At 35.9% G+C, this 11,915-nt stretch overlaps 4 protein-coding genes and 1 long non-coding RNA gene across 5 annotated transcripts; 2 read left to right on the top strand and 3 right to left on the bottom strand.

Moving 5' to 3' along the window:
• Window positions 1-69: 69 nt before the first annotated feature.
• On the bottom strand, window positions 70-1,074 carry LOC136408787 (type-1 angiotensin II receptor-associated protein). The gene is made up of 5 exons (XM_066389937.1): window positions 893-1,074; window positions 690-836; window positions 564-639; window positions 406-513; window positions 70-348 (listed from the first exon to the last, which is right to left on the bottom strand). Exons 1-5 carry the CDS (start codon window positions 932-934, stop codon window positions 224-226), a joined length of 498 nt encoding a protein of 165 aa, XP_066246034.1. The 5' UTR covers window positions 935-1,074; the 3' UTR covers window positions 70-223.
• A 336-nt stretch (window positions 1,075-1,410) lies between these two features.
• ClC-b (chloride channel protein 7) lies at window positions 1,411-5,605 on the top strand. Its single transcript, XM_066393343.1, has 13 exons — window positions 1,411-1,535; window positions 1,699-1,872; window positions 1,927-2,125; window positions 2,180-2,433; window positions 2,484-2,661; window positions 2,720-3,011; window positions 3,063-3,201; window positions 4,158-4,421; window positions 4,471-4,650; window positions 4,699-4,908; window positions 4,964-5,122; window positions 5,174-5,257; window positions 5,313-5,605. The coding sequence occupies exons 1-13, from the start codon at window positions 1,458-1,460 to the stop codon at window positions 5,493-5,495; spliced, it is 2,394 nt and encodes a 797-aa protein (XP_066249440.1). The 5' UTR covers window positions 1,411-1,457; the 3' UTR covers window positions 5,496-5,605.
• On the bottom strand, window positions 3,195-3,922 carry LOC136411017 (cilia- and flagella-associated protein 58-like). Its single transcript, XM_066393426.1, has 2 exons — window positions 3,563-3,922; window positions 3,195-3,514 (listed from the first exon to the last, which is right to left on the bottom strand). Exons 1-2 carry the CDS (start codon window positions 3,905-3,907, stop codon window positions 3,242-3,244), a joined length of 618 nt encoding a protein of 205 aa, XP_066249523.1. The 5' UTR covers window positions 3,908-3,922; the 3' UTR covers window positions 3,195-3,241.
• Window positions 5,606-5,911: 306 nt separating the features above from the next.
• On the bottom strand, window positions 5,912-7,303 carry LOC136419811 (vesicle transport protein SFT2A). Its single transcript, XM_066406372.1, has 4 exons — window positions 6,989-7,303; window positions 6,784-6,931; window positions 6,591-6,730; window positions 5,912-6,538 (listed from the first exon to the last, which is right to left on the bottom strand). The coding sequence occupies exons 1-4, from the start codon at window positions 7,055-7,057 to the stop codon at window positions 6,410-6,412; spliced, it is 486 nt and encodes a 161-aa protein (XP_066262469.1). The 5' UTR covers window positions 7,058-7,303; the 3' UTR covers window positions 5,912-6,409.
• A 2,694-nt stretch (window positions 7,304-9,997) lies between these two features.
• Window positions 9,998-11,487, top strand: LOC136414747 (uncharacterized). The gene is made up of 3 exons (XR_010752562.1): window positions 9,998-10,102; window positions 10,160-10,216; window positions 11,362-11,487. It is a non-coding gene; the product is annotated as an uncharacterized lncRNA (long non-coding RNA).
• Window positions 11,488-11,915: the final 428 nt, after the last annotated feature.

Genomic DNA, 11,915 nt, shown 5'->3' with positions numbered 1-11,915 from the left:
TAAGTTATTACTTAACTATTTTGTATGTACACAGATCATTAGATTTAATTACACATTTACAAGACAATAAAATAAGTGAGTATAGAACCAATATCTTCATAAATTAATAATTAAATCTCTTTTACTGCTATCACCTACATAAGTAATAAATTCTATTACATATAATATATAAATCATTACGTCCTTAAATTCGAGATATTTATAATAAAGTAATCTCCACCAATTATATCGGTTGGGCAGTGGCAAAATTATATCCTCCACTCTGAGCAGAGCTTTGAGGTACAGAAGTCCTATCGATGTCCTCATAAGACTCAGTTCTAGTCCCAGTAAACATATTGGGAATATTTGCTTCAAAACACATCAAACACATGACTATATTCAAAAGACCTTTTTGGTCAAACTAACCTGGAGCCCCACCTCTTTCTTCCAAGTTTCTGATTAAAACAAATGTAGAAAAGGGCCTGGCAAGTAAATGTAAAATAGCCATTGCAGCCGAAAACTTGGCTGCTGCACCTGAAATCGTATCATTTACGTGACCATAGCTGCTACAATGAAGTGCTTACCACTGTTATGTGAAGGAAAGTTCATGATCAGTAGCAAGATGTCCAAGAGTATGGACACTCCGTTTACTACTATTGCCTATAAATTAACTAGTGAACAAGGAGTTCTATTGGAAAAGTAAAGATTACCAATTGGAGGGGTTCCTGAACCTGTCCATGGAAAATGCTCCATAAGAGGAGAAATACTAATATACAGTTGTAGAATAAATACGCGTTGCTAGCCCAGAAGCCCATGCAACTAAGGGAAATGAATAAAAAGTGGGCTAGAAATACGATCTGAAATGTTACATAAAAATTAGACTTCCGGAGTTTTCGGGAAGATGCAAGCTTACTTTAACATTAAAATTGGGGATTTGTTGTGTTAACGTCGGCATAGTAAATTCGTGTCTAAGTCCTGATAAAGCAAAACCGAATTAATTGATTCTTAATATTACCGATTATTATTATTGTGAATCAGAGCCAGGATCAAAACAAATAATGCGAAGCGAAAATAAATATTTCACTGTCAGGGTAGTTTTATAAGTGCCACCAGATGGTGCTACAATGAAAAAACATAACTACATCCCTGTTTAATTAGTAAATTAGTAAAAGAAGCAAAATTGTAAGGACAATAACGCCGATGTCATAAGTGACAGTTAACATAACCTAAAATCTCTTTGTTATTATTTTAACTTTAATAATTAATTGTTGCGAATTATCTCTAAAACAACTCTGTTATTTATATTATTCCAACCCAAGAACCCAACAATTGTTCGATAAATAAGGAAAACCATTAATCATTATGTGTCATATGATAGCACGCAGGTAATAGTGCCTGAAAAGGGGGCAGATTCGGCCCATGACAGGGATACTCCCCAAAATAGGAGATTTTCATCCTTTTATTTTATTTGGAAGAAGATGCAAGACAGTATCAATTCGATTTATTCAAGGGAATATGGGGAGAATGGGGATATAGTCAGGCCTATACGATTTAGGGTATGTAATGAGCATTAATCTTTAAAGACCCCCACAGACTTATTAGTTAGAGTAGTAGCATTCTTACAAGACGTCAACCTTTGATATTGGCTGACTCAGAACTTTACTTATCAAAAAACGCTATTTTTCTGATTAAGTCATTATGTTAAATAATTATTCCCAGAATGTTCCTTCGGCCGCCAGTAACTTTCTAGAATCTGTAGGCGCTGACACAATTGTTACACAGGTCCACAGCAATGAGGAGCTCCACTTACTTCAGTCTGTTAGACGAAGAGTGGAAATTAGCAAGGAAAAGATTAACATAGGTTCTCTTAATATTTTATCTGCTAAATATGAGGTATGATGACCAAGACCTGTGAAAAGCCTTCATAACCATTAATCTGATGTAAAGAGTTTAGATTATGACCCTTGTGAGAATTATTTGTTGCTGGAGGAAGAGCGTAAAAAGGGCTTCAAATTCCTGGTGCGGAAAAACATTGCCAGATGGTTTGTCTTCCTGTTAATTGGCATGTGTACTGCCTTGTTAGCCTGTATTATAGACATTTCCATTGAAGAATTAAGCGAAATTAAATACGCCAAATTAAGCTCAGGTATCCCTTTCCATCAACATGACAAAATCTCTATGTAACAAAACCTTTATACAGATGTCGATAAATATGTCACAGAAGGCTCACTCTATATACCATACTTTTATTGGATCCTATTCAACGTCACACCAGTACTAATAGGCTCAATTCTGGTGGCCTATGTAGAGCCCATAGCAGCAGGTAGTGGAATTCCACAAGTCAAGTGCTACTTGAATGGGGTTAACATACCTCGAGTTGTTCGCTTTAAAACACTTTTTGTGAAAAGCATTGGAGTAATCTGTTCAGTGGTTGGGGGATTGGCAGGAGGGAAGGTTAGTTTATTTATATTTGAAGGTGAAATTGGAAGTAATGTATAGCATAGGAAGGTCCGATGATACACAGTGGGGCAGTTATAGCTGCAGGAATATCGCAAGGCAAAAGCACCACTTTCAAGAAGGACTTTGGAATTTTTAAATACTTCCGCGAGGATCATGAGAAGCGAGATTTCGTCTCAGGAGGAGCTGCTGCAGGAGTTGCTGCCGCTTTCGGCGCTCCTGTAGGTAAGACTATAATATTAAAATCCGTTTGAGGAATATCACTTTAAATGAATATTTACAGGGGGTGTTTTATTTTCTTTGGAAGAGGGAACTAGTTTCTGGAACCAAAGCCTCACATGGAAGACCTTTTTCGCTTCTATTGTGTCAACATTTACCCTCAATTTAGTTTTATCAGCATACCACGGAGTGCCGGGCAATTTGTCCTATCCAGGCTTGCTTAATTTGGGCGAATTTGAATCATTTACCTATAAAATATATGAGATTCCTTTCTTCATTATTATGGGTTCAATTGGAGGCCTGCTTGGAGCCTTGTGGAATCACATAAATTATAAAATTACCGTGTTTCGAATGAGGTGCATTGGAACGATTATTTGATGTGTTTGAGATGAATTTTGATATTTTAGGTACATAAGGCGTAGGTGGATGAAAGTGATTGAATCTTGTATAGTGGCAGCAGTAACAGCGACAGTGGGATTTTTAATGATGGTTTCAATTGATGACTGCAGGCCTCGAGGGCAGGACCCAACGAAATATCCAACGCAGGTGAGTAGTAATTTATTATTTTAACATTTATCTAATAGTTCTATTGATGTTTTGGAATTTGTGGCTCAGGGAAGTTTTCCACAATTAGTTGCTTTATGGAGTTTACTTCTTGTATCTTTTTAGTCTGATATTCAAGGATAATTTCCAAAGCCTCAATTTCGCCTTGCAAAGCCCACACTCGTTTTTGTTGCTGTTGAATTTCTTCTTGAGTTTGATCATCATGGGGGTGTAATTTACCTTCTTCTGTACCTTGAACCGTTAAGCAAAGTTTCCCCTTTTGGATCATTTCCCGTAATTGGCTTTGCGTCATATTCTACGAAAGATAAGGGTTAAAGAGCAGCTTTCAATAATCCATACTTACTCTAAGGTTCTTTAATTTCTCCTCCTTCTTAAGCACAATTTCAAGTCTTTTACGGGTATCCTTAGTTAGTTCTTGCACCTGCCTTTCCAACACCGGGACGTCAGCCGACGCACTGAATAACAAAGAGTCTATTTTTTCAATTTCAGCCCTATGGACTTTTAACTGTTTTTCCATTACCCCAATCTCGCTTTTTAACGTAAAAATATGTTCACGCAAAGCCATTTTCTCGAGAAATGTCTGCTCCAAGCGCTCATCTTCAGCGAAAAGATCTTGAGCATCAAGTTTGTTCATTATAATTTCAGTTTTTAAATTATTTGAGCATTTAATGAGGGGTAATCTTGACATAGAGACTTCATTTTGAAACAAAATTTAAGGAACGCTTAATTGTGATTGGTTGACGAGGACTCACGACGCATGTTTAATTTGAAGGTCGGAGTACCATTCCTTTTTTCCTGTTTCAATGCTTTGCAATGGGTAGAAATGAGATAGACCGTTGCTCTAAGAATTCCAAAAAAAAACAACGTCTGATAAACTAATATGGCTGCCAACATAGGCAAATATTCGTTTCTATAAACCTGTTGAAGCTTTTTTTTAGTTATATTGCACCGATGGCCAATACAATGTTTTGGCTTCTATATGGTTCCAAACTCCCGAAGCTTCAGTGCGTTCACTGTTCCACGATCCACCCAATACCCACAACGCGTTTTCCCTCGCCTCCTTCGTGGTGATGTATTTCTTTCTTGCCGTCTGGACCTTCGGATTGGCCTCCTCCAACGGCTTATTTATCCCTACTTTACTTACCGGGGCAGCTTGGGGACGGCTATTCTCCATTGGAGTTTACTACATTTTTCCAGACGCTGTAAGTAATTCTTCCACCTCATCCAGAGCTTTTGGGAAACGAGTTACAGGCCATAGTCCATCCTGGCAAATATGCCCTAATTGGAGCTGCAGCCCAATTGGGGGGAGTCGTTAGAATGACCATAAGTTTGACTGTGATTTTAATGGAATGTACTGGGAATATTACCTTCGCTTTGCCGCTGATTATTACTGTTATAGCGGCTAAATGGACTGGAGATTATTTCAATGAAGTATGATGATTTTGCCAATGTTTCTCGTGCTTAACAAGGCATTTTTAGGGTATTTATGATACCCTAATTCAACTAACCGGAGTTCCATTGCTCCCTTGGGAACCGCCACCGGTTGTCAACAACATTTACGCTAGCGAAGTGATGTCCCACCCAGTGGTCACATTAAAATGCGTGGAAAATGTGGGTCATATAGTGGAGCTGCTCAAATTAACTTCTTACAACGGCTTCCCGGTGGTAGATCCTCCCTTATCCGACGAAGTTTGTATTGTGCTGTGACATAATTATTTGAGGGTTTTAACGACAAAAATCTTAGAATGAGGTGACTATTTACGGGAGAATTAGAGGCGTAATACTGCGTTCTCAATTGATCGTCATCCTGCAAAAGAAGCTCTTCAATGAAACTTGTGATATGTGGGATGAAGTTGGAGGTAGTTTGTTCAGGGACCAATATCCCAGGTATCCCAGTATAGAGGTAAAGTCATTTCCAACCTTAGACATTTTGAAAGAAAATTCTCAATTGCAGCAATTAACAATCACTGAGATGGAGAAAACCTTTTCAATAGACCTACGTCCTTTCATGAACCCTTCTCCTTATACAGTGCTGCATGTAGGTCGATTTTTCTTTGCACAAATTTGTATAAGTCGTTCCTGGTTTCTTTCAGTCTACATCATTGCAAAGGATGTTTCGATTGTTTAGAGGTTTAGGTTTGAGGCACTTACCAATAGTGAACGACACTAACGAGGTGATAGGTATGGTGACCAGGAAGGATCTAGCCAGATACAGGATGTGGAAGCATTTAGGACGGATGGGCGTGGAGGAACTACTGATCTCAGAAGATATGTGATTTTGTTTCCAGAGATGCAGTCTTCAAGATTAGTAATTTATGACCAAAAAATTAAGAGAATTTACATATTATGACCCTGTAAATAGGAAGTTTTATTTCAATAAGTCTTAGTTATTTTAACTTAAATATGCATCTATATTTTTTGAAAATATACGTAGATTTTTGTATGTTATTAGTAATACCCAGATTAATAATGTATCAATCCTAGTTACTCAACACGTCAAAAAAAACACAAATGCAGCTTGGCAAATGTGTGGGTACACTTAGGATTTTTGCTGGTCGGCATGAAGCCCAAATAGATAACGCAGTTGAAAAAAAAAATGGTGAAGGAGTTGTATATTAAAACTCTAGTTCAGGTTAGTAGGTAGCTTGATATAGCTATCCTACTACTAGTGAAAGGAGCTTGAAAATGACAAAAAATACCTTAACATTTATTCAAATCATTGACAAGTAAATTTACAGTCTTTGAAGAGTATCAGTCCATTCATACATGCACTAAGCTTTAAAAATATCCGATTTTGGACCCTGAATTTTACTTAATTGACCAATACAAATTTACCTTAATATCATTACAAAAATACTTTGCTTGTAAATGCTTCTGTAAAAGTAAAAATTAGGTTCTTATTTTATATGTTGATTACTTTGTGCTGTGAGATTGAAACACTTGTAAATAATCTTGGTCAAACCCAGATTGAGGAGGCAAATACTACTGAAATTTATCTTGACTTCCTGTTTTTATCCTTCGTAATATGTGAATGACTACAGACTCATGACTTGCAACTCTTCAATGTGCACAAGATTATACATTAAATAAGTACATACATAAAATACATATTATTGGGATTACGACTCCAACTTCAACTTTCCTTATTATTGTCTAAATCAATCCCAGATAATTACTTGATTCACCTTGCTCAACCTATGCATGTAGATACAGTTTTCTTTACTGCATCTCTTGCATATGGAATATAAGAAAGTGAGTACCATGTCATTGACAGTGACTGGATTATAATGAATAAGAGTGCCAGCCCTGCATTATGCCACTAAATAAAAAGACTCATTAACCTTCTTGATACCTCGATTTTCAGTACATACCAGCAACGCTGCCAACAGGGTTATAATGATACTTCCAAGAACCAAGCAGGTTGCAATAGCTCTGGTGGAATGAAACATCTTCTGTATTTGATTCCAGGGCCCCATGAGGAAGCAGGTGCTTAACAGGGAAACTATATTACCTGATACAATGATTGTTTAATGGTGTTTTTAAGGAGATTTATGTTGCACAAACCTAAAGTGTAGAATACTGCAAATATTTTCAAGCCTCTGCTGAAGAATAAGGCGAATGAGCCTAGTAAGGACAGAAGGATGCCAATAATGAAACAAGCAATGAACGCTTTAATTCTGGTTGACCAGCTTAGGGTCGAGGCATCATTTAACTGCAATTATTTTGGGAGGAGTTGATGTGTGTTCTATAGGACTACAGTAATACTAACTTGTGACATGATTCCGCTCTCCTCATCAGGAGTGTCGTTGCCACTCAACACCCGCTTCAGTTTGTCCATTTTGGGCCTTCAAAGCTGCAAATTAATTAATTTTTTGGTTTTTGTGCAGTTGTCAAATGCACGAATATTTGAAACCTTGACGGTGTTTTTAATCTAATTCCTTTGAGATTTATGGCCGTCTGAAAAAGTTGTAAAAATAACTTTGAAATTGGGGTTTATAGAATTAGTGTAAAATGCAAAATTAAAGAGACTAAAACTGGAAGTCGGATGTGTCAAAGACGATTAATCATAAACAATACGCAACAGATGATTTTCCTGTTTCTCTACATGGATTTTGAATCAACAAGTTTGACGGATATTTATAAATAAAATCGAGATACAGAAACAAACAAAAAACATGGCTTCCTTTGACACTCTTGACAATGACCTTTCCCGTTTACGCCTGCATGATATGCCTTGACACACGGTTGAATTTTAAATATTACTTAACTAATAATGCCATAAATAGGAGAAAGAAATAACTCATGGTCCACACGAATTTGAATTGAATTTGTTTTAAGACACAATCGTCAAATTAATAAACAAACATGGGATCAAAATGGCTACGAAGAGCGTCGCTTAAACGCGACATTGCCGTATTTCCTCTTTCATCACAGAGTCACTATAAAAATGTATAAACCTGCGGAAAGTCATTTTTTCTTGACACAAAGGTGACAAATTATGTCCCCCTCGTCGGGGTTATTGCAATGTGATTCCCTCTTGTTGAGTTTTGGCGCAATTTTTAAAATAAAACTTTTCAATAATTAAAATTTTCTATTTAAAAATACCCGCTGCATCAAATAATGACAGATATGATTATAAAATAACGTTTTATTTCAGCACATGTACATCGGAAACGCGAGGAAAAGTCACCTATCCTTATATGAATTATATCATTTTTTGTTTATATTATATGAATATTATTCTCGGAAATTACACGTTAGTTCCGGTTATCGAGCAAACTAATACTTATTTGCTTCAAAATTTTCTACTGTTCCTATTGATATAGCTCATTATCGTTGTTGTACGCTATCGACTCAACGAGCTTCCACTTAATAAATGATTCAACTTCATTAAATTTCGGCGTTCTGCAAATATAATTCAGAATACCGACAAAAACGGAAGTCGAATTCTCTATATTTCCTTTTTTGATAAAATCATGTAATTTTTACGATTTGATAATCCGTAGTCAATCTATCTGAGCACTGATAAGCTGGGGGGATTTTTGATAGTAACAGATGGGATGTGTGGGTATAAAACTACAATCTTGGACCAGGTCAAAACATTAGAAATTACAAGTCTCATAAATTATCTCGCACAACTGAAGAAGCGTTAAAAGTAATAGCTAAACGCTTTAACTAACATAAAATACGTTTATTCAAAGAAAAAAGGTTTGAATTAAAGATGCGCTTCATTAATTTGGTGCCCCTTATAATTTTTTTAATGCATTGTTCCGTTTGCATTATTAGTAACGCGTTTGGTAAGTAAAAGGAATAATATTTCACTAGCTCTGTAAGTAAGTAAAAGTACTTTAGTAACAATTACTTAATGTTAACTGCTATCACATAATATTTAAATGTTTTCAATAACAGCTTATAATTCCATTTTTCTCTAGGTACCGAACTTTGCATAGAAATGCAATGGATAGTAGGCGTCGTTGTGTCCGATGGCGTCCTATGCGTAAGGAAAAATGGCACGCAAAAGATGATTCGCCACGTTTTCCAACACCTGAAGAATATCCACCTTGACGAGGAAGTAACGATTAATTGGACGCGAAATCATTTAAATGACCGGTATAATCACAACAGAAGTGTGCGTGTATGAGCCGATAGATTATACAATAATAGAGATAATTTACATCAATGTTTAGTTTTGTATAATATTTTTATGGGAACGTATTTTAAGAGTCTGACAATAAATATTTAACGAATTTGATTTGCCAAAGAAAACGAGTTTTATGCGCACTGCAGTAGATAGCTTTGCCGGTACTGTACCAGATGTAAAGCATTCATGGCTGCATGTTTTTTTAAGCAAATAAAAGGCTTACTAACACGAAAAGGATTTCCTTTTTGCCCACCTTTCAGTAGGACTATTTCACGTGACTTCATTCGCAGAAGAACCTCAAAGGACTCGCCGTATCCTATTCATACTGTCCTAGGACGTGCGATCATGATGTTCAACGTGATCATGAATAGCATTCACATCTTATCATAGTGATCATTTCGACGTATTCTATAATAGGATTTCGTTTCATTAATTTTCGCAAATACTTAGAATGTCGTTAGTATCTGCGGATGTGGCAAACATGCCATGTATTCACTATTGCGTACAAATACATGGGAGGAAGAAAAAGTTCTAGATCCACGAGAGTGGGCGAGTTTGGTTATTTGAGAATAGAGGGAAATAATTTTTGTAAAAAAAAACACTGCCAGATGGGGTTAATATTGAAGCTATACGTTAAACATGTTCACCATTATGTCAAAAAATCAAGTTTAGATTTTTCCGCTTAAACGCTTGTGTTGATGATAATAATTTTTGTCGCGATAAGGGTAGCTTTCATAAATGATGTTACCTTATAAACGTTAGTTGCTGTTGCGACATCGCTAGTGCTATAGCTTGAACATGTAAAAGAAAGAAAAAATGAACAATCCACCTTAAATGCATACATGTTGTTTTCACCATTATGCCAAGAAAATTTGGCTCATTTCACTTAAATATCTACCTTTAATATTTTATTGTGGAACATTCCAACTTTTGATAAAGCCCTTGGTATATGCAAAGCAAATACCCAACCAAATTAATAAGTACTCGAGAAAACAAGTGACATTAAAGGATGAATGAGGAAATAGTCACTACTCCCTGCAATGATGCATGCGTCATAAAGATTAACGGCTTTTTTTTCAACATATAAATGATTCGTTCTTCTCTTAATGTAATCATATTCAAAAGGTCTTGTTGAGGCATAAACAATAATTCGTCTTTACATGAACAATTATTAACAAATAAATAAACTGTGCAGTATGAAGATTACTTTAGTCTTGTCTACTGTTTTGTGCGCTGTAGCCGGTAAGTTGCAAGATACTACGTATTCGCATTGAATTTTTTTATTTCTTTATTCATCAGGACATGAAGTGACAAATTCAGATCCATTCGCAGGAATACAAATAATCCATAGAAACGGTAATTTTTTTTTAATAAGTAATAATTTTAATTATAAGTAACATAGCACAACGAACACGCAAAATCCTTTAAAAAGTGGTATAGGGGAAGATGCGATTCGATGCGTCACTATGAAGGATTAAGGGCTTCTTTCCCATATAAATGAATCGCCCGTCTGATAATGCCGTCTTATTTAAACGGGTTTGTTGGCAGAAAAACTACTGTTTGTAGTGTATTTATTATGAGGCTCATTTTTCTTTTGTATTTTAGCATTGCTTCCCTAGTGGGTGAGTAATTTTGCCTGTTCGTGCTTATTTTCCGTAATGCTCAAAGAGCCCGAAATTAATTTCTGGCCCCGAAAACACTATTGTTTTTTTAATTTTACATAGATCATTTTCCTTATTTTTTTATGTAGAATCCAAAGGAGCAAACTCAGCGATCATATCAATTGTACAACTCGGCCTAAAGGCTACTGGTAATACCTACTTTCCCCTTTTTTAATAAGTAACTGCTTATAACGCCGTTTTCGTTAAAAGTGCAATTTGTCACTGCAAAAATTATTCACACTCACTAACACCTTGAGCCTTTCACTTTGTTTAAAATCGTTATTGAAGGAAAATTAAACGATATTGACAACACCGCCTTGGTAAAGTCCCGCGTAACTGTCAGTATCATGTTTGGACAACAACTAACAAAAGAGTAGCGCGTTGTTGCTAGCCGCACAGCTGCCATTCTATCAGGACTTTGTGTGCTTTATGTTGCTTTATGTATCTATAATATCAAATTATATCATTTCTATAGAGAACAGGACAAAAACGTATGTCTACGCTGTCTTCCTCTAAGGGAGAACCAACAATATGATTTGTATTGGACGTTTCTCTAAAAATGAATTATTCCAAATTCCGTCCCGTTCAAAAAAGAACATCTCCTTATTTGTAAAAACGAAACTTTTACAACATCTCCTTTTTTGTTAAAACAATTTTTATGATTTGCTAATCCTCGATAATTTTATGACGGTTGTGATAAGAGATATTCAATCGATCAGGTACATAAACACTGTGCTGGCCTAAATGTTAGCATTAGAAATTCAAAAAGCACCGCAATCAACAATTGTATAGGAAATTGGAACGTGCGTCAACCATCTTACTCTTTCCCCTTTATTTCAGGATTTTCAAAAAGTATGCAGACATGTCTAGAATATCGCTGGATTAATGATAGCCGCAACAACATCTCAGTGGAACAGGGAAGCTTTTGTGTGTGGTCTAGAGACCTGAAAAAGACCCTCAATGATACTTGGCAATTCGTGCAAAGTAACTTTCTGCCATCGACAATAGAGTTCAATCGTAACAAAAACAAGAGGCACATCAATAGGAAATAGGAATGGTATTTTTGCTGGGTTTTCTGTTTAAGAGGACTGTACGATTTTTATTATTTAGCAGAAATGGCAACGTCGGGCGTAGCATTTGTTTTTAAGCTTGGACGTAAGAAATATATATTACAGTCATGCTTAAGAACAAATGCTATGCGCGACGTTGCCATTTCTACTTAATATATAGATGGAGTCATGGATAATTTGTTTATTAATATTTTTAATGAAGCTGCAGGGCAAGAAAAATGGCGCGTACAGCTATTTTATTATCTATTATTTTTATTAGTTATTCAATTTGTATGATGTGAATTCCTACAATTTATTGTCTTAGTTAAATTATTGAATGAATGT

Source organism: Euwallacea similis, chromosome 1 (genome assembly GCF_039881205.1).
Source record: "Euwallacea similis isolate ESF13 chromosome 1, ESF131.1, whole genome shotgun sequence".
NCBI lineage: Eukaryota > Metazoa > Arthropoda > Insecta > Coleoptera > Curculionidae > Euwallacea > Euwallacea similis.
This window is presented reverse-complemented; position numbering and strand designations above follow the sequence as displayed.